General features: G+C 43.3%; 1 protein-coding gene across 3 annotated transcripts in view; it reads right to left on the minus strand.

Annotated features, from left to right (window-relative positions):
* The window catches only part of Ppp3ca (protein phosphatase 3 catalytic subunit alpha), a 238,270-nt gene that overhangs the window by 11,436 nt on the left and 205,685 nt on the right, over positions 1-21,149 (minus strand). For all 3 annotated transcript variants that reach the window (XM_063260549.1, XM_063260548.1, XM_063260547.1), the window contains exons 9-11: positions 18,489-18,614; positions 16,534-16,608; positions 2,471-2,555 (exon numbers count right to left, since the gene is read on the minus strand). In XM_063260549.1, the coding sequence (XP_063116619.1) occupies positions 2,471-2,555; positions 16,534-16,608; positions 18,489-18,614 (286 nt within the window). The remainder of the gene's footprint in view (positions 1-2,470; positions 2,556-16,533; positions 16,609-18,488; positions 18,615-21,149) is intronic.

Consider the following 21,149-nt stretch of genomic DNA (forward strand, 5'->3'; position numbering starts at 1 on the left):
TAGCTTTTCCAGTTCCTGTTTGTCTCTTCACCTTCCTCCTCACACAGCCTGGCCCAACGCACTGCCTGGACTTTCCAGTAGCTTCCTAACTATTCTTTCTGCTACCACAGCCACTGTGCTACGTGGTTCTCACGCTGGTGCTGGCAAATGTATCCAGATGTGAGTGATGACAGCACAGCTGTCATCAGTGAGGATCATGCAGGACTCCTCACTGTCTATGCACGGGAAACTCAATGTTGGCCACAGTACTGAAGCCTATAGCACCTGGACTTCAGAACATCTGTAGCTTGTTTTTGCTTGGTTCCTCGCTGGACCCTGCTCAGTCCTTTTACATGCTTACAAACCTATTCCCAGATGAGCACTGTTACCCAGAATCCTCTAGACTGCTACTGCTCCCCAGCTAAGTGAATTTGGATCTGCTGCTTGGTCTCTCTGCTTGCCATAAAGGGAAGTCACCATGACCTTGGCAATCAGCCATATGGATCTCTGGTAACAGTGCACAGCACAGGGCACAATGCCTGGCCTTCAGCAAGCCCCTCACAGGAGGACGCCATTAGCACCTCTGCTGGCGACCTCTCCTGGCCTCACTCAGGATGCAGCTTTGCAGAGTGTAGCCTGTAACTGCTTCTGACTGACCTCTCTAGGTGCACTCCTTGTGGAAACACAGTTTCCCTAGAGTCCCTGTGCTGGCAGAGTCAGAGTGTACCTGCTCAGCACACACATCATGCCATCTGCCAGGCCAGAAGCTTGTCACTCCACCAAGGACATCATTCCTGCCCTGTCACACCCATATTCACAACTAATGCTGATCATGATGCTGGGGCTTGCAGCGGTCTCCTCTGGACAGGACCCTCTACTCTGCATGTAGATCATGGGGTTCCAGCACAGCACAGCCGTGGCACACAGTAACACAGTCCTTGTTTTGTTTTCCATTGACAAGCATGAACTTTGGTACTGGGTCACCACTGGGCTCAGAGGCCACCTGTCAGATATCTGAGAACAGCCGTGTTCAAGCATGCAGGGCACTGGCAGGCTGTCCAGTGTAGAGACCCACATGATCCTGGAGCTTTAATTCTGCCACTTTCTTGTGTTTTTTCAATGCACAACACAACTTCTTATAGAAAGAGAGACTTCTTTTCCTGAACACAGCTTCACTTGGAAACGCTGGGGCTGTTTTTGTTTTCTCTCCTCCAGACTTCAGATGGAAGTCAGAATCCTGCTCCCTTGGTCTTGTGGTCCTCGGGACTGCCAGGCTCTTCCAGATGAGCACTGGCACTTGCTGCCCCCCTCTCCTTGAACTCACTGTTCCAATGTCTGTACCTTTGCTGAACAGACAGTAAAGTGAGTGCTAGCCCCAAACTGCTTTACTTTCTCTTCCGGGTCATGGCCAACGTTTTAGGTTTTACTTGGGTTCTTTACTGTGTGTGAGCCCCAAAGGTTAGCTGCAAAGGGAGCCATGACTGTAAGTGCGATCTCATACCCTGAGCTGGAGCAGGATGCGCTGTCCCAGTGTCTGTGGGACACCTCAGGACCCAGCATCTCGCTGGCTTTGCCTGGTCTGTGAGCAAGGACATGGCGTCTTCCACTGTCCTTGGGGCTCCCTGCTTTCCGAAAGGGTCACTGAGTCACTCACAGTGATGACCAGGAACAGGATAGCAAGATGGAAAAAGGAAGGCAGAGAGCCAGCATAGCTCCGTGTGAGAGAAAACTAAGGCAAAATGGCAGAGTGAGACGACGAGCCCATCCAGGACGTAGGTGGGCGTCTCCCGAGGTGGCCTTGCTCCCCTGGTGGCCTGTGTTGCTGGGAACGCACTGCACTTTTTCCATATAAGCACAACACGTTTCAAAGCAATCTTTAGAAGAGAGATCTAATTAATGTGTATTATCTAGTTACTCATCATCAAATTTCAGTAAAGTGCAGTGAATTCCCTTCAAGAAAACACTTGCCTTTTTCGAAGTCCAAGCTTACACAGCATTCATAATGTGCTTTAAAAAACACACACATGCAAAACAAAAATACAGGAACTGCAATGTTAAGTAAGTGTCCCTCTCTAGGTGATTCATCAGAATCATACGGTTCCCATGCACAGCCGAACAGTTTATGCCCATTTCCTAGCAATCCAGTGAAATGTACCCTGATGAACCCATCTTTGACCATAAAGCCAAAATGAAAAATAAAAACAATCCTAACAGGTTTCTCTGTCTCACAAGATGTATAACCCATCCTGAAATGAATGTTTTAAAATCCTGCCGCAGAGGTATAAGATGTGGTGCAATCTGTCTATAGACATTTTCCTTCACAGAAATAATTTGGTATACTGCAACTGAAAGGGTACACGGAGTGAACTATTGGAGAGAAGCAACACTGACTGCTAAGCTGTTTATGTTACCAGATTAAGGCACAGGAACAGTGGAGCCCACTGAGTGAGACTCAGCAACACTCAAAGCAGGAGAGAGGACTGGGCCCCACCTGAGAACTGAGAACACCCTGGCCATCTTCCCGATGGCGCGGATCTTGTTCCGAATCACCTCCTTTCGGGCCGCTGCCGTGGCTCCTGTATTGGGAAGAGAGTTTGGCAGTCAGGGACTTGTTATCTAACTGTGATGACCTGTAAAGTTACACAGGAGACAGACAACAGTAAGCCAAATCAGTCTTGTTTTTCTTCTAAGACATTCATGTTTAAATCCAATCTGAAAACCCATGCGCGTGGCCATGAATGCCAGGTATGATTCGTGAGGTGTCTCCAAAACTCCAGAGCTGCTGAGAATCCCTCATGCCCATGCTCGGAAGACTGCTTTGGACAGTTTCACACCCTGCCCTCTTGAGGCCATTGCGCCAGGGCGTCTCTCAACCCCCTGTCCCCGTGGAAAATCATATATATCATTTCCTGTCCTAAAACATTTCTTTCAGCAGTTGGCATACTTTGTTCTATTTGGTTCACAAGTTCTGGAAGCAAAGTGAAAACTGAACTGAGTTTAGCATGAGACAGACATGTTATTCACATTAACGAGTTACATGTAAGTTTTAGAACAATCCATTTTACATATAAAAATTAATTTATTCAAATTACATTTATTATATGCATTTTCCTTTTAAAATCTTTTATTACTATGGGGTCTTTAATGAATCCATTTTATTGTTCATCAATCCTCAAAATATATTTGTACAAACAAACATCTCTCAAGATTTTTACAATTCAAAGTAAAAAAGGAAGATATCATTTTATATAAGGAAAAAAGAAGCTATCGCTTACATATATTACCTGAAACTTTGTAGATAGCATTAGTACAAGCAAATTCTCCTATTTCCCTGCCTCAAACTGGTATTTGACAAAACATTCTTTTGAGTTAATATCAACAATGTCTTTTATCAAAAAGGACAATTTTCTTCATATAATCTGCTGAGACTGGACTCTATAGGTGATAACTAGTATGTGATTTGGTCTCTTAACCTGTGATAAGAACAGATATTCTGGTGTTTTCTGAAAGAAAGATTTCTGCCATTTCTCTTAGAGGTCTTTTATGAATGCAATTTGGAAACTTTTCCATTGTTTGATAAGGGCCAATTAATTACTGCCCTAACATTCTTGCAAGACTGAAAACTTTCAACAACACAAACAATTTTGAAATGGCTGGTGACAAGGCTTCTACTTTTTGCCCCACTTTAAGAAAGTTAAAACAACATGCTTCACTGGAATTGGTTAATTTCTAGAGGTAGACACCAAAGCATGTCCCCTCTCAGATGCACGCGCAGCCCAGGCTGGAGGCTGGTAGGCGAGGGCATCTTGGCAGCAGCCCCCTGCACCGAGGCAGGGCATTTCCTACACATCTGGTGGGAAGCACTTCCTGCTGCCAGCTCCTCTGGCTGCACAGGGCCGAGGAAGTGAACAGCTAGGTGACCACAGCCTTTCTGTGGCCTCTCTGGTCCACCAGGAGAGGCACTCGCTTTAACCCAGCTCCCTGAATCAGTATCCACTGATTAGAAGATCAAGGAGGGGACTAAAGGTGTGAGGATCTCTGCCTCAAGCAGTAGTTGTTATCTCTGCTTTCGCGCTCATGAAAATGTAAAAGAGCCCAAGAGAGTATGTAGATTAATAGGTAACTGAGTTTAAAGGAAGCAGCAAGATGGGATGGAGTTCAGAGTAGGTATCCTGGTGCACTCAGCATTGCTAGTCCCTGTTTTTAATGTTTTCTAGACTGAGCTCTTCTGTGAAAATGTTCCACCACAAGTCCTCAAAGTCCCTAATTCAGAAGAAGATCAAGGAAAAGAACACGTCTTCCAGACTCTTACTACCTGCAACATGCAGCTAGAGCGTCACACTGAATATTCTCAGCACTGCTCTGCTTAAGTTACAGCAATGTACTATGGTTGCTCCAATTAAAATTCAGAAATTAAGGACTGAAGACAGAAAATAACATATACAAAAACTGTAATAATTACTTTTCACTGAAGAGAATACAACCTCTCATTTTAACCTGGGAGTGCAAAGTTACAACCAAACTACCCAGCCTGCCCCAGTTCAGGGACAGAGGCATGAGACCAGGAGGACTGTGATTCACAGGGACACCTTTCACAGTGGACACAGCCATAGTGCAATGAAGTTCTGGAAGTCAGCGGGTGAACAGGTGCCCGAGGAGACCTTACCAACTCCATGTACGTGCTGGACACTTGGATGTGGTCACAGGAAAAAAATTTGTGCCCTGGAAACTGGCAAGGGTGGACTGCATCACCCCAGTGGGTGCTCACTGCTGTGAGAAGCGAGAGAGCTCCTTGAAATGTGATGAGGACTGATACTGGCCCATCCTGTGGATGTGGGAAAAAGAACAGCCTCCACAGGGAGGCAGCGATGGGCAAGTCCGTGACAAGTGGAGTCTGGTCCTTGGGAATGGGGAGGTCTAGCGACAGGGGACGGGAAATGCTGGAGCTTCAGCAGAGCAAGACACTCAGACAGCAGCAGACGCATGACAGGGAAGCAGAACTTACTCTGTCGGGTGCCAAAGATGGAAAGAAAGAGTCAGAGGGATGCAGGAGTAGAGAGATGCACAATAAACCCAATGCTGTGAAACCTGAGTTGTAGAAAACTGAGAAATGGTGTATTGCTATCAACTTGTACAGTTCATTTCCCTGTTACGTTTGAAACAGTTTGTAATCAAATGTAGAAAAATGATACTATGCTTAGAACCTTGGTTTTGAAGGGGAAAGGGAGGGGCAGGTTTCGGGGGAGGGTCTTGGAGTCTAGCTCTTCAGCCACGGAGAAGAGGCACAAGGGAGACTCCCCCTTTTGCAGTTCCAGGAGGCAACCAGACTGGGAGGTTCCCTCTGAAAGGCCCATCTGCAGGCTCTAATCCATTTCAGATCATCTTCACAGCTCAAAGAGAGGAAACTGAACAGCCACACGGAATTTCAACTCAAATATGCTAGCAAGTAGGAAGTTTCATATTATTAGCCTTGAGAAAGCTGTGAGAAAGATAGTTACTGTTACCAAATATGCTCTTGGATAGAAAAATGCCCAGTTTCTGCTTCTGTGTTACTACATGGGCCATGATTCTTCTGTTGTTACCTAGCTGTCCTTCTTTACAGGGCTTGAAATACTACAACCATATACATAGCATGCATATTCAAATAATGGGTTGCACAAAAATACATGTTTAAACTAACATTTCATACTTTTTCAAAGAACATATATTTTAAAATATATATTCTGCTGGTGTATCTCAAATTCAATTTTTTTTGGTACCAGGGATCAAACTCACAACTTCACATTTATTAGGAAAGCACTTTAGCTGCTGAGCTAAATACACAGCCTATAAATTTTTAATTTAAACTTTAAGAAAATGATCTTTCTTTTACCTCTCTATTTAACCAAGTTTGTTAAAAGTTAAAATTCATCTCTGCAGCAGATGATGTCTACCTCAAAGAAAAATTTTATCACAGATTATTATTAGTAGGCAGAATTCAGATATAGCTGCAGGCTTTACGTTCCCCCAAACAGAACAATTACTGAATATGAATAAAAGCTATTAATGGAATGAAGGATAAGGTGCTGAGGTAAGAAATATTTTGGGATTAGTTACACTAAAAACTAAAATGGATTTGGTTTCCATCCAAAAGTAACACCTGTGAGACACAGAATACAATGCAAAAGAGAGGCCATAACCTCAGATTCATCTCCTTGATTACGAAAATTACAAACACAGTCTTCTGACTTGAGTGAACACCTGGCCCAAATCCAAGGCAACCCCTGCACTGTAATCCCTAAATCTTATTCCCCCGCCCTCTAATCCTTGAAGATGGTCTAACAATAATGCACCCTGACTGTCTGCAGCAGCCGTATGTCCAGGAAGGGCACTTCTCAATGTTATGACCACACCCATTTGTTTCTCTCCAGCTGTGAGCTGTGACCAGTGCCTTATTATGTATTCCTACATCACCAGGTTCCTGAGGCCATGGTATAAGGGGGTCATAAACACGAGGGAACTGCGTTTATGCTAATGGAACAGCTTCCAAACAGTGGCCTGTACCATTTTCACTTGGCCAGCTCAAAAGAGTATCTCCCAATGAATATGATTCCCAACTTCAAGTTTAAAAGTGGAAAAGCACATAATATTAACACTTGTCATTTTAAATGAGAGGCCTATATTATTCCATGGCCCATTGCGTGTTCGGTGTTAGCAACTTAATCTCCAGCAAAAATCTATGGACAAGATCCTCAAGGATGCTTGCACATCTTTTTATCTTTTGTCTTTTAAATTGTATTTCAATGCTCTTGATTTTACTCTACTGCATTACATATTTAAACATTAAAGGGCCTCTCTGGTGAACCCGCAGGAGGCAAGTGGAGAAGTGTGGAAAAAAGCTGTACCGAGGCCCCACTGCCAGCTCAGGCGTGTCCTCAGGCCCATGGCTCTGGAAGGAGAGCATGCGGAGTCCTAGGCTAGCGACTTCCCTTGGGGGGTCTCTGTGTGGTCTCCGACAGAAGGGCTGTTCCAGTAAGATTGAGAACACCAGTTTCCAGAGGGCACAGCTGTTGACCTCCTTGACTGGTCAAAAGCTTAAGCACCCTGCACTGCCACACATGCAGGTCATGACTCAAAGACGCTGGGTGCAGCTGTATTTGGAGAACATTTCTACTTGAACTCCAACCCCGCTGCCTTATCCGCCCAGGTGAACTGGAACATGACCGTCACTCACTGTAAGCCACTCCAAACCACACACTCTGAGGATCTTCCACATGGTTTTTCACTCAGCTACAATTTCAGCATGAAACAGTGTAACAGTGCGAGATCTGGCATGAGGCTGTTCTGTCTTGTATCATATTTCAAAAGCACAGACAACTTTTGAATATAAATTTTAAAAATAAAAACTCTCTGCTGGGTAACAGAAGGTCAGCATAGGCTGGAGACTGCTGGTGCCAAAGCTACGGAGCATATGCGCCAGCGGGCTGCTTGTTATCATGGAAAGCTCTGGAAAGTTCACCATCACTGGCTAGACTCTGCTTCCCCACTGCGCTAAGTCATAAGAAACAACAGATTTCTTTGGAGAAAAAGTCCTATAAATGTAGAAACTATCCTCACATCTGATCCCTGTCACTGTTCAGTATCTTCTATTTGGTTAAAGGTTCCCTAACTTACAGATCTTACTGTGAGTCCATGGACTGCTGCTCTCCAAGGCCTACACAGCCCTGCGCAGTGACTCAGCAGCAGACTGGCAGAAGCAACTGCACACATTACTTCTAACAGGCCAAAACCGAGAACTGCACACAAGACCAGGAACCTTCTGTTGCCTTTTCAAGAAACAATCACCTATTCAGTGACCTCTGACAAAGAACATGTCGGATTTTTCTATTTGCCAAGGGGGAAACTAAGAGCCTGTGAATCCCCCCTATAATGGTAGGAACAAAGCAACTTTATATACTGACGATGGAAAATTAGAAACAAAACTGATTGAATAATTGTTGAGTTAATAACATAGATTTATTTTCTAAGAGTGAAGCAATGGACTTAATGGTGAGAAGATACTGATTACGAATGACCCAACAAGATGGTGTTGGCCATCTCTACATTTCAAAGGTCAATGACAGATTCTAAAAAGGCGAGCTGTTTATTCAGGATCCTCAGCTAGAAAGGAATGCCCCAGCACTGGGATGAACCCGTGGAGCAGGCCACCTGATGAGTTTCTGGGTTGTTGAAGAGTGAAATAAATAAGCAGGCTCATTTATCCTCAATGTGCACAGGTACACGGGCCAGGCAGTGTGCCACCAGCAATGGCACACAAGCATGGCACTTGGGCTCATGCACATGGCAGGATCTCAGAAATGCTGGTTATTCCTCAGAGGATCAAAAGGCTTGAGCAGATCCAGTAATTTCAGATTGAAGGATGGCCAAGTGACACTGCTGGCTATCAAGCTGCCCTTAGATGGGAATGACTGGGGTTTGGGCCAACCTGGCTGAAAGCTGGATCCCAGATGGTGACAAGTTCCCTAGGGGACAAGGATGGCTGACAGGACATTGTCACGTGGCCTTGTAGAACGTGGCCTTGTAGAGTCGCTGTGCCAAAGACTCTCAGGTCTTTCTCAGACTTCTGAGAACACATGGGAGAATCATTTGGTAACGTCTCATAAACTAAGGAAGATTTCAAAATAAGATTGTTTTGAAGCGTAACTGGTCATAGAAAACTATGTTTAAAATGTAAGCATTTATTAAACTTTTTAGTTTCGTGTTTGCACCTGGTATCTGAGACCCAGAAATTTCTTTAGAGATAATGTTTTATAAACTGGATCACAACTTCCCTTCTGCAGCTGTCTGATCAGGTATCGAGCTATTCTCCTGACAATATAATCTTCAAGCTGAAAACCTGACGCTCTGTAATGCTGATGGCTAGGCAGAACCATGAAGGCTCCGCTAGGAAACCGGCAGCTCACATGCATCCTACCTGGTGTGCTGGTTTTCAGAAAGCAACACTGCTTGTGTCCGTGAAGACTGCCCTGCTAGTCATCTTATTAGCTGGCTTCTCATCTCTGCCAAAGGGAAGGTATTCCACAGACAGAAGTAAGTAAATATGGCCTTCACCTTCAGCACGACACACAGCCCTCTGCGTCCATGTCTTTCATTCAGAGAATACATTAGCAAGAGCACACGCCTCTTTTTCTTTCTTATTAAGAAACACAGCTTGCTTTCTCAGTTTGTGTGCGTGTGTGTGTGCGTGCGTGTGTCTTTTGGAGGAAGGGTTTCACTGTGCAGTTCAGGCTGGCCTTGAACTCCAAGCGATCCTCCCATCTCACCCTCTCCAGCACTAATTACAGCTGAGCACCACCAAATCCAGGTTCCTATTAATTCTCTGTGACTTTATTCAGCAAAGTCTAAGCTTCCCTGCAATGTGCAGATTACGCTGGGAGATTAGGAAAGAAGTCTACGTCAAGTTGTTGCGCTGTAATACACGGGGATCCCAGTACTTCTAACACCTCTGTCCCTGAACAGAATGAGGGCTGGGCTTGGAAGGGGTTCCCACAGGACAGCTGACCTCCACACAGTGACTGCTCCCTCGCTGCCCCACCCGCTGTAATGTTAACACCCCGGGACATAACGATCCGCTTGCTTTCTAAGGTGTACGGGCAATAGAAAAGCAGCCACCTAATGTTATAAAGAGTATAAAGTACGAAGAATAAATTCATCACGACAAAAGTGATTTATTTTCTAAACTAGTCACTAAAATATTGGGCAGCTGAAAATCAGGAATAAGCTGCCAAATTAATTAGCAAAAGCCTGAGAAGAAATTGCAAAGTTTCTAAACTTTGCAAGTTTAAAAGTTTAAAAAGTTACTACATGACATTAGTTTTATGCACTTTCCTCTCCCCCTACTCCAATCACATCCTGAACACAGTACTCGGTTATTATAAAAAGGAGAAGTTAGAACTGGTAAATGATAGAAACCCTTTTATAGAATTCCCTTGAAAAATTATGTGGAATTCTCATATTCTCAAATTTCTAAAGCAGCAAAATACACAAGTCTTTTTCCTGGACTTTTCAGAAGCAGGAAAGGACAGGAAGGAAGGCCTTCGCGTTTTTCTGGTTTTCAAGCATTTCATCCTGCTTTGCGCTCCCTTTCCCTGCCTCCTACATTCTCTCACTGTTGTGCTTAACATGGTTTAATTACTGTTCTGCTGCACCAGAAGGTGGAGGAAGGCAGGGCCCATGTGTGTTTTGCTTACGGTATATACAGCACAAAAGATACTCTGGATATTTTAATGTAACGATAAAAATATATAAAATGAAATAGTTGCACATTAAAATGAGCTTTATTCAACTTTTTCCAAATGACTTTAATTCATTTTGTGCTGTTACAATAAATTCTGGATATACTTCCTTTTAATAGTTCAATGTCTGATAACCAAAGTCATTGTCGTAATGTTTCATTTTCATTTTCAGACTTCATCTTGTGTTAATTTTAAGGGCATAAATTGTTTTGCTTTATTTTGTTTTGAGACATGGTCTCTGTATACAGTCCAGGCTATCCTGAACTGTGTAACCCCAGCTGTTCTTGAACGTGCAGCCTGCCTCAGCCTCCCAAGTGCTGGGATTAAAGGCATGCATCATCACTACAACTGACAGGGCACAAAGGTTTTGTCTGCTGACCAGCTTCAGGTCAGGCACCAAATGGGTGCAATAAGTCTTACTGCACTGCATCCTGTTCAAGTCCCCTAGCCTTTGCTCTCAAATTTCTATATCAACAGAAGTATTTTTTGGCTGGGGTATAGCTAAATGGCAAAGCACTTGTTTAGCATGTTCAAGATGTTGGGTTTGGTTCCCAACACTGCTAAATAATTTTTAAAAAACTTTTATATAGACCTTTCAACTGCCAGTTATTACAGGGTATGCAATTTTTCTCCTCTTAGATTGGGAATCTGAAATACAACAATCATTTGAGCCCCCAAAGGCACACAGCTTTCGGCTGTTATCATGTGAGCCATAGTTGATGGAGAAGAGGTGATTTCTGACTTCTTAATTTATGTATCTCACTCAAATTTTTAGTCTCATTTAGAGGCTGTCATTATATGCTGACAATAACTGCTTGATTTTGGTAGTCCTTAGGTCCTGAAATGTTCCTGCACAAGAATTATTAGTTTCAAATGTTTTTCGAGTGGGCCATACATTTGCCATGACAATATATACAACTTTGATATTAAATCCTATCAGCGAACCCTTCCAGAGGTCCTGAACAAGGACCAGGAAAACAGCATGTCAGTTCCATTATTTCCAAACCTGGCACTGGGAGAGCTCTATGTGATTGGGGGGGGGGGTACCTGGAACCCAGGACATCAGATTGCAAGAGTTCCACAACAGTTCAGAGCCAGATACTTTCCTTGTATGCAATTTAGCTGGTTTTGCAGAGGATCAGGAAAATGTGCTCTGATCCCATATTGTATGACTTGCTGTGGCTAACAAAAGTTAAGGCACAAATGTGCAGAAAGGATAAGGGTTCTACCATGTGGTTTGCTCTTCAGTTGAAAGCAGACATAAATCCTAATTTAATATCAGGTCTTTCTAGTGCTGCCTGAAACTACGCTTGGCTTGAAATATATTAGTTTTATTATTTTCTTCTTTCCTTTCTGTTCTGCAGGATCTCAGTTTCATCTCTACAATTTTTTATTGTTACTGAGACCTATCATACATACTTTTAAATATAATTTGTTTTAGAAAAAGTGATCTCACCGTCTATGACTTTAAGACCTAAAAGAAATTCCAAATGAATACTCCTAAGTGACAAAGCTGTTTCTGTAGGTTTCTGCAGCTCACTGCTTACTGTAGCTGGACCAAAGGACAGAGAAGCCCTGGGGGACAGGGCCGCAACCGTCCTGTCAGCTTTCCAGGACAGAGCCCCGGTTTGGAGTGAGTCTTCTCCGTTAAGCAGGGTTCACTACCAAATGAGATTAATCTACTTGGGTTTCTTTTTCCTTCAAAACATTTCAGTGAATGACAGCTTAAATGAGAACCAGACTATCCCAAATCAGAAGTGCAAACAGGAAACAGGCTCCAGTACATATAAATTAGGTTGTCAAGACGTTCACTGGCATTAAACGGCTTCCAAGCTGTACAAGATAACAGAAGTTTTGAATTTTATTTTCAACATTAAAAAAAAAAAAAAAAAAAAACAAAACCCACAGGCCAGTCTAAAGCAGTGAGCTCTTTTCAGAGGTCCTTGGATTCCTGTGCTTGGGAGGCAGAAGCTGACAAGAGCACCGAGATGCAGTTTCTATCCCAGAAGCCGTGCAAACTGGAGGACTTTCTGTCCACTCAGCACAACTGGAAGCTTCCCCTTCTCGGAACAGGCTGAGTTAAGCAGGCAGACTGAGGCTGCTTCCTTTGCATAGGAGTTCACGGTCAAAGGATAGTGCAGAATCTGTTTCTTTATGAAACACTTACACAACATTCTACAGGAGAAACTAAAGGACTGCATGTCTGTTCACTATTTTATTTTTTTAAATAGCTGCTGTTTCTTCAAGCCCTGCAATCTCAGGTGTATAAAGTCAACTTTGAACCTGGCAGAAGTTAGTCTGAACTGGGTTGTGATTTTACCAGCTGTATCAGCGTACACTTGGATCTTACCCAGTCTCCATCACCTTACATGTAAAACGAGGATGGTAATCACTCATAAAGGAAAAGGTTGTTTTGAAGATTAAAGGTGATATAGTATATGAAGTTAGACTCAAATATTTCAAGGAAAGAGTCACTATTGTAACTACTATTAATGTCAGGCTACCTGGTGGTGAAACACAATGATGCTTAAATTTTTTGGTTCTGATCGGTGTTGTTCTATTGATATGTTTTTTTTTTTTTTAAATCTCAATCCCCCCTTTTTCTTTTCTTTTTTTTAAAATTAATTTATTTCTTAGTATCTTTTAACTAAGGGAAAACTAAATTTAAAATAGTGTGATAGATTATAGTAACGTTTCTGTTTCCCTGTTAACCTGATTTGAACCCCTGTGTTGTTCTCCACATCTTGTTCTGACTGATTTTATTATATTCTGTTTTGCTTAACAGTATCAAGTTTGAGGGTATAGGCAACCATTTGGAAGGCAACCAGATATTCTATGATGCCCGTTATTGTTTGACTATTATCTTCTTTGGAATCCTGTAAGCTCTCCAATGTGGGTTTTATTGGTCTTCTGTACTGTTTTGTTCAATTCTTTTATACTAGCTGATATAGGCAACTCATTTTAGGATAACAAGAGGCATAATGGTAACCATTGTTAATCACCTAGTAATCTTTTTTTTTTTTTGCATTATACACTATGTCCATCCTCCTGTTCTGACTCTGTTTTGCTTTGTCACATTGGGTTTTTCTTTGGTCTGTCTTGTTTTGTTTTGTTTTTTGGTTTTTTTTAATCTTTTTTCTTTTCCTTTTCAAAGAAAAAGTTATAAGAACTGTGGGAGTAATGGAAACCAAAATATGTGATTGTTAGCATAAAAAAGAGAGGAAGGAAAGTGATCTAAAGGATATAACTGCAAGTATATTTAAGTGTGTAGGATAGAGAACCGTATTGCTGAGTTTTTCTTGGATCATTAAGCAGAACTGACTGCAATCTCACTGTATTAATGTCCACTTTGTATGCTTTAATTTTATAATCTGCACAACTGTTTCTAAGATGATAATGTGTGATCTATTAACTGGTGAATTCTTATTGTATTTTTTTTTCTCTTGAAATTCTGTATTACTTCTAGCCTTTTACTGTTTTGTTTTGTTTTTCTCTTTAAATTAAAAAAAAGATTAAAGGTGATATAAAGTGCCTCATACAGTTAAAGTAAATGACAGTGATTACCAGGTTTTGTTGGCCAAAATGGTGAAATTAGTAAGTTCCAGTGTTATTCCATGCTGCCAGCTTAGCTTAGGTCATTATCACTAAGTGGGCCAAAGGAGGTAACAGATCTGAAGACAAGGAGGACAATACTTGCTTGCTGTGTCCTACAGATAGCAAGCAGTCAGCATGCTGAGCTAAGGAGATGGCCTGCAAGGGAGCCATCGCCTCTGACTTTTCAGTTGACACTGGATATAGGGCAACATGTTGAGTACTCTTGATACGTGACTCATCAAGACAAGGCCCCTCTTAAAATAAGCAGCGACTTAAGTCAGAGCTTTAGTGAAGTCTTTGATGTCTGCTGACTCCTGCTTTCCTGGAGGCCAGCAGACACGGAGCCTGGCAAGCAGAGCAGGGTCACCCAGTGACACACAGACAAGCATGGTGGGAGAGGGGCTGTGGGGACAGAAACTCTATCCCAGGGCTGAGGGACTTCAGTATCGGTTGCTGATGACTTGCAAGCCCAAAGACGGCCAAGGGTCAGGAGGCTTCCACGTGGCTCCTGGAGCCTGGGCTTCTATGTCATGTTAAAGGCAGAGCCAGGGCTCTCCTGATCATTCACTCCAACTCGTATAGCAGCCTGCACAGAATGCATTTGGAATAGCAATGAGCTTCTGTGTTATTCCCCTTAAAGGCAAGTTTTGCTATGAAACAACAGCGCAGGGCATCTCTGAGTATCTCAGTCTCAGCCTTGCAGGGTCCCTAATTCTCAAGCGGGAGGCACCTTGCAGCCTACTTCAGTTAAGGCACTAGTAGGTGGCATTGTCAGGACACTGATTCCACACTATTCAGAGGGCAGAAAACACTCCACAAAGAGTGAAAACAGAGTGTAAATTTCTTTTCCTTAACAAACCAGCTTCTTCTCGTTCAGGTATGTATAGGCCCTTTCTTTGTTGACTATAGATTCTCCTTAAAACTCCTTTCCTAGGGAAAGGTGACCCAAGTGGTGATACCAGGTCTGTGGCTCTGTTAACGTGCTGGGTGCCATCAGACACAGGGGCCTCTGCTCCATACCTGTCCCCATCTGGATGATTAAAACAAAACCCTGGGGGCTGGCTACCGCCTCTTTTTGGTCTCAGGAACACAAAGCAACAAACTTTAAACAACAGGAAAAAAAAAGGCAAGAGGAAAACAAGTCACACACTACCTGCTGAATGAGGTATGCTCTATCCAAGAGACAGGAACACGGGGAAAGGGGACCCACCTTTCTCAGGAAGAACTGAGTAGTACTTTGACCTCTTTCTGCTCATCCCAAAGTAGGCAGCAGTAAGGGATAGACACTTGGGATCTGTAACATGAACTTTTCCAGCCTGTGGCACAGTAATGCTTAAAAGGTAGAAAACACAAATTTTATTGTAAATGTAGTTTGTGGAAATAATTTATATTGAAGCAGAAGAAAGTGTTCAGAAAGAGACAGAGCTCACTGAGTAAGTGAACGGAAATGGACCACTGGAGAAAAATGAAAGAAACTCAAGAGGCCTAAGCCACCCATTTCACCTGGCCAGGTGAGGCCAGGTGCTCCAGGTGTGACCAGGTTACTTGTCTCTCTTTGGGGCTGAACTAAGACTTGGGATGCTGATGGTGCTCGTACAGGAAAGCAGGCATGCCCCATGCATAGGAACCAGTAGACTTAATGCCAGTGCGGGTGGGCCTGGCACCTGGATTGCAACCGATTGCTGTTGAGCACAATAAATCCCCGTATACATCCTGCCATGCAAGCTATGGAGAAGGTTGGTGAAGAGTGCACCCTAGAAGGAAGGTGGTACCGAGTAGAGGCAGTGGAGTTTACTGGGCAGGTGGCACTCGGCCATGCAAATGTGTGGACGGTATCTGGCCATCCTAGATAGTCAATGGGTATTTTTCTGAATGAATGCTGAGTACATAATAACTAACACCCTGGATCTGCAGTCTTATTTCACAGGATGTCGCACTTTGGTGCCTATGTCATAAACACTGGCTACTGAACTTGGCTGAAGTGGGGATTTACTAACTGGGGCTGTTCCTATATGAATCAGATGGATGCAGATTCTTAGGTGTCAGTGCTCAGAGCACAGTACCCAGTGGGCAGTGTCCCTGCTGGCTTCCGCTCACAACAAACAGCGCATGCTCTTCCAAGACCCAGAGCCACTCCCACCTCACATCTAGGCTCATGGATCTTTGTCACTTGTAGATAAAGTATCTCTATGAAATCACAGAATACCAAAAAGTATCTTGGAAAACAGCCCAAGCACCTCTCACAGGTTACTCAGCACTTATACTACAAATGTAGAAACCACTGCATCATCCCCGGCCACCAACATATCAACACATAATAAATGCCTTCTTCTATCACGACCAGAAACGAGAGTGATAGAACACTTCACTGAAGGGCACTCTGGTGGCCCAGCCGATGGCAGCATCTGCAGTGAAACAAACGGCACCTGTTTCAAAGAGCCAGAAAGTGTTGCTCAGCAACATGAGCTGCTGAAAGATAGTTTTTAAAGTGGTTTTTGATTTCAACAATATCTTCAAATTAACAGCAAAAGTCTTTCATGTTCTGCGTTTCTTAATTTAAAAAAGCAAATAGAAACTAAAATTCTTTATTTTCACAGTGGTATGTTAGACTTTAAACACAGGCAAACCTTAGAACTTTACTGATAAGGATAGCAATTAGGGTCAGTATAAGGACCCAGGGTCTCACCATCAAAGCCGTCCTCTTCTGACCCAAGTTCATCATCAGAGCAGATGTTGAGGACATTGACCAGCATCTCAGTCACTACGGGAGGGAAGAAATGGAGAGCAGAGCCTGTGTCACAATCCTTGCTGCTACCCTGGCCTTCCTGGTCAGCCAGGTTTGTAGACACACATCCCACCATGCAGAGGCACAGCCAGTAACAGCCACCGCGCCAAAGGCCACCAACTGGCCCTGAGGTCCTAAGTGCTTCTTGTTTAACAGATATCATCTCATCCTTAGGAAAATTTACACTGAAATTTATTAGCTCTTGGTCAATGGGAAGTGGACAACCTGAATAGACAGATGTGAACAGCTAGAAATCCTTGAGAGAACAAGCGTTTATCATTCAGTTTTTATTTATTTGCACAATGCTGTTGCATGATCTAGATTAGATTATAAACTTCTGTTCCACATGGATCAAGTGAATACCAGATTTTCATTTCAAATTTTTAATTTCCCAGATAACCCTGTACAATGATAGTTATGTCATTTTGTGTTTAAATAAAAATCATGGATTGATGAACTAGTATATTTGAAGTCATTTTTGAGGATATAATTGATCTTAAAAGTGAATGTGATGATATAAATATTATTAACTGGTTTCCAAAAAGACTCTAAAATAGGTACATTTTAGTCAGAAATTTAGGCAACTGGGTTCAAGTAGGCTTATCTAGCTTTATGCACGAGTTGAGTTCTAACGTGTGAAGGCTTCTTTGCTTGTCCGTTCTCCCTCCGAAAGTAATACTCAATGTAGAAGGGTATTAAAAATACTGTCTTGAAGAGATATGATAAGAAGTAGTACTTCAGCGGGATCAGCATTAATCCAGAGTTTGGTTAGCTGTCTAAACTGAATCCTGTTTACCAATATATTATTTTATAATGGTTGCTCAAATTTTGAGTAACTTGTAGAAAACACTCAATGCAAGTTCATTCTGGGTTCCCAAGCTTGGCTAGGGTCCCACTTGTGACTTCCAGAGGGACCACGGGTGTGCACCATGTGCAGCGGCTGAGCCAGCACAGGAAGTGGCTGGGGACAGCTAGGAGCTCCTGGGGCAGATCTGAGCATCGCAGGGAAGATCTCCCACGGACAGTTCAGCACTGGTCCTGTTTAACCACCCTCCAAATTTTACTGGAAAAAAAGCCTAGATATTGTAGGACTTTAGAGAATGTTAGCTTTTCCCTGGAACTCAGGATAAGAGAATAGGAGGGGAAACAAGCAAGGGAGAGAAGAGCACGGGAGGAGGACAGGAAAGGGGAGAAGGATCAAAGGAGTGAGAAGAAAAAAGCATGAATCTCAGAAACAGGCAGTACCAGCCCAGGGCCTTCGCACCGAGCTCCCTTTGCAAGGCGCCCTCCTCCCCTGAGCCACAGTCTCAATCTTAATTGGGCAGGCTGGCACTGAGCTTGAGATCATTGTTCCTCAGCCTCCCCCAGCGCAGGCACGACAAGCATGTGCCACCAGCTGCTGAGACAGCTTTAGCGGTGTCCTCTACCCCTAACACAGTGATGCCCTTGTATTTTAGCAAGGTACTTTTTGTTGCTTTTCATAGTGTTTTCAAAATATAGTAACAACTCACATTATGGTACAATGATTACTATTCACATCTGAAATATATGGAAAATGCAATTTGACGGGTAATTTGTAAAATCAAGTATGACTTGGGAAGGAAAGGAGGTGGCCACTGTTGCTCAAGATCAGGCATTCCGTCATTTTTCAGTCTCGTTTTTGAGACACTGAACCCATTCCCCGAGCTTCCCTCCTGTCCCTAGGCCCTCGTATGCCCGCTGATCTCACACTCACAGCTGCTCTGTGTCATCCCTGAGTGCTGCCGATGAGGCCTGGGGCCTGGCCGCGCTGGGTTCACAGGCACAGCGGTCCCACCCCTCTGGCTGCTGCGGGTATTTCCGACTTTACCACGCACCTTTTTCCCCGACGAACGGCAGAGACCAGGTGAAGACGTCCATGAAGTTCGGGAGCCAGTATGGGTGTGGGGAACAGTTGAACTGCCTGATGTTCATGACATTGTTTTCGTACTTTAATACCGCGGCTGAACAGTGAAGGGAGACAAAGAGGAGGCAGGTTAGACTCATAGCATGTATCTCTGCCACAAGCATGGCTTTTGTTGATCTAGAAAAGTCTACTGTCTGACACTTAAGTTTCAAAGCATCAAAGCAAATAGCTTAAGCAGTCCTGAATGCTAACACTATTCTGCATAAGCTTCATTAAATGTGATATGCTAGTGCAAAATATATGAACAGTAAATTTAGCAAATATATAAAGCAGTTAAACAAGTGTCTTTCAAGAATGGGTGGAACCCCTTTTGCAGATAGGAGGCGCTTCTAGTTTTATTTAACACCTAATGACACAAATAAAGATAGTGTAGCTAAGTTAGACATAATTTAAGAATCTTCTCCAGTAATTGAACTGAATTTCTTTTTTCAAAAAAAAAATACACATCTTTAATTCCAGTAGAATTCACAAAATAATGGGAGTTAGATTGCTTTCTTGACTTAATAAAGTGCTTGGATTACTTTCCATGGAGAACAGAATGGTAAGACTCTATCTTTGACTTCTGAAAAAGATACTTTTATAGGGCCACTCATTCTGTGAACAGATGATAGTAAGCTGGGTGACAATCACAGCTTGAAAACTTGCATGACTATACCTTGGCTCTACTTCTGCTTTCTGGACAGTTACAGAACGAGTACAGTTCTGCTTCTAAGTGACAGCCTTTTAAATATGAAAAGCACACCCCCTTTGCCTTGCAGAGCACTGCAAGATTTCCCTTTATCATTCGACCTTGGCATGACTAGCGTTAAGCTACTGATGCGTTCCTCCATGGCATCCAAGAAGCTGCTCTTGGTTATATGGGGGGCTTGAAGATACAGAGACAAGGAGTCATTTCATTATGTGTTTACGTTGACTTTTACATAAGAATAGGGTGCAGCACTGACTACAGATAATAGAATGAAGACAGCCAGAAACCTGCTCATTAAAAGTGACTGGGTATTTATTGAGCTGGAGCTTCTCCACTGACACAGAGCCTGTGGAAGGAAACCTGTAACATTGCAGGGCTCTCCAGCTGGGCTCACTGTCCCAGCAGGTTTCCAGGATGTATGAATGCCAGAATCCTTCCTGCGCCTCCTGTGGGCCCACACACGTCCCCTCCCACATGCCTTCTCTGATGTGTCTCAGAGGACATGATAGCTCCTTCTTAGACTTAGTCTTGCCTCAGACCCCCATGGTGTCTTTACTACCTAACCTTGATCATGGTTATCTGTCCTAAGTGCCTAACCTCCCTGTCCTCTTTTATTTCTGCTTTCTCTAGTCTTTTCTTCACGCTGTTCATCCACACTATGGCAATGCCCTCTGATGCTGTTGCCAGTGTTCAGACAGTCCAAAAGGTAGACCTGATCTGTGCAGAGTATGGGAAACAGCTGTATTGGTTGGTGACCTGCAGTCTGTACACCCTGATATCGCAAGCAGCTTACAGGTAAAAAGGACTTTGCTCTCTCCCATGATCCAGGGAACATTAAGTAACAAACCAGGGATGGGACCTGTAGACAGTGCAGTCAACACACATATGAAGAGTGACAATCTCTTCTTCCTGTACATTACTGGGGTCGGCATAGATATCTGGAAACCATATTACTCGATATCAGTCATTCTATCTATCACTGGGCCCAGGAATACATCACTGTGATATTAAAAGCACAGGAAATGAGAAACAGCTATGGCAAGTTACCATTCCAGTACTTCTGGACGGGAGAGAGAGGCAAAGTATTTCTAGTGCCTGCTGAGTGCTATCCTGACCACTGGCTTTGCAGGGAATGTCTTTATCATTTTGAATACTGCATGTTTACAGTAAGCATGGATCCTCATACTTTCAAAACAACTTTTAAGGCTCTAAATTGTCTTTTCAAAGAGTAATGTCTGCTCTCATTTCCCCCCACTCTTTCTTAACATTCAGTCAGCTGAGTAGGAGGGGGAACAGGACAGCTGGCCTCACTGTTCACGTCTTTTCCACTGTGGACTGGGCAAAACTTAAACAGAAAATATTCCAAAAGAAAAACAGCATTGGTACTGAAAATGTACAACCTTCTTTATCTTGTCATTAATCCATCTATGATTTAGCATGACTCTTCTCATAGCATTTACATTGTTTTTGGTATTCCCTATGGTTTAAATCTAAAACACTTCCTCAAATTCTCATGTGTGTTGAAGGTGACTGCACATCATAGAGTGTCGTGCCCATCTGTGAAGTCAACACGGACGACTTCATGGTTCAGTGTTGTTAGCAGATGGGCCTGAGGAGATGGTCACTAGAGCTGTGACTTGGAAGAGTTCATTCCTGTCCCTGGAGCCTTTCCCTCTCTGATTCCTAGCTGCCATGCACTGAGTAGCAGTTTTGTGCCAGGTCCTTCCACCATGTCCTTTCTACCTTGGGGGTCAGTCAACCATGGACCGAATCCACAGAAACTGTGAGCCAAAATAAGCTTCTCCTCCTTTAAGCTGTGGGTATTTGCCCAAGCCGCAGGAACTAATACAGTGCTCATCGTGAGCTAGGTAACTTAAGGTGCAA

Source organism: Cavia porcellus, unplaced genomic scaffold, assembly GCF_034190915.1.
Source record: "Cavia porcellus strain 051 isolate PalLab524CR breed Dunkin Hartley unplaced genomic scaffold, mCavPor4.1 scaffold_14, whole genome shotgun sequence".
NCBI classification, from domain to species: Eukaryota; Metazoa; Chordata; class Mammalia; order Rodentia; family Caviidae; genus Cavia; species Cavia porcellus.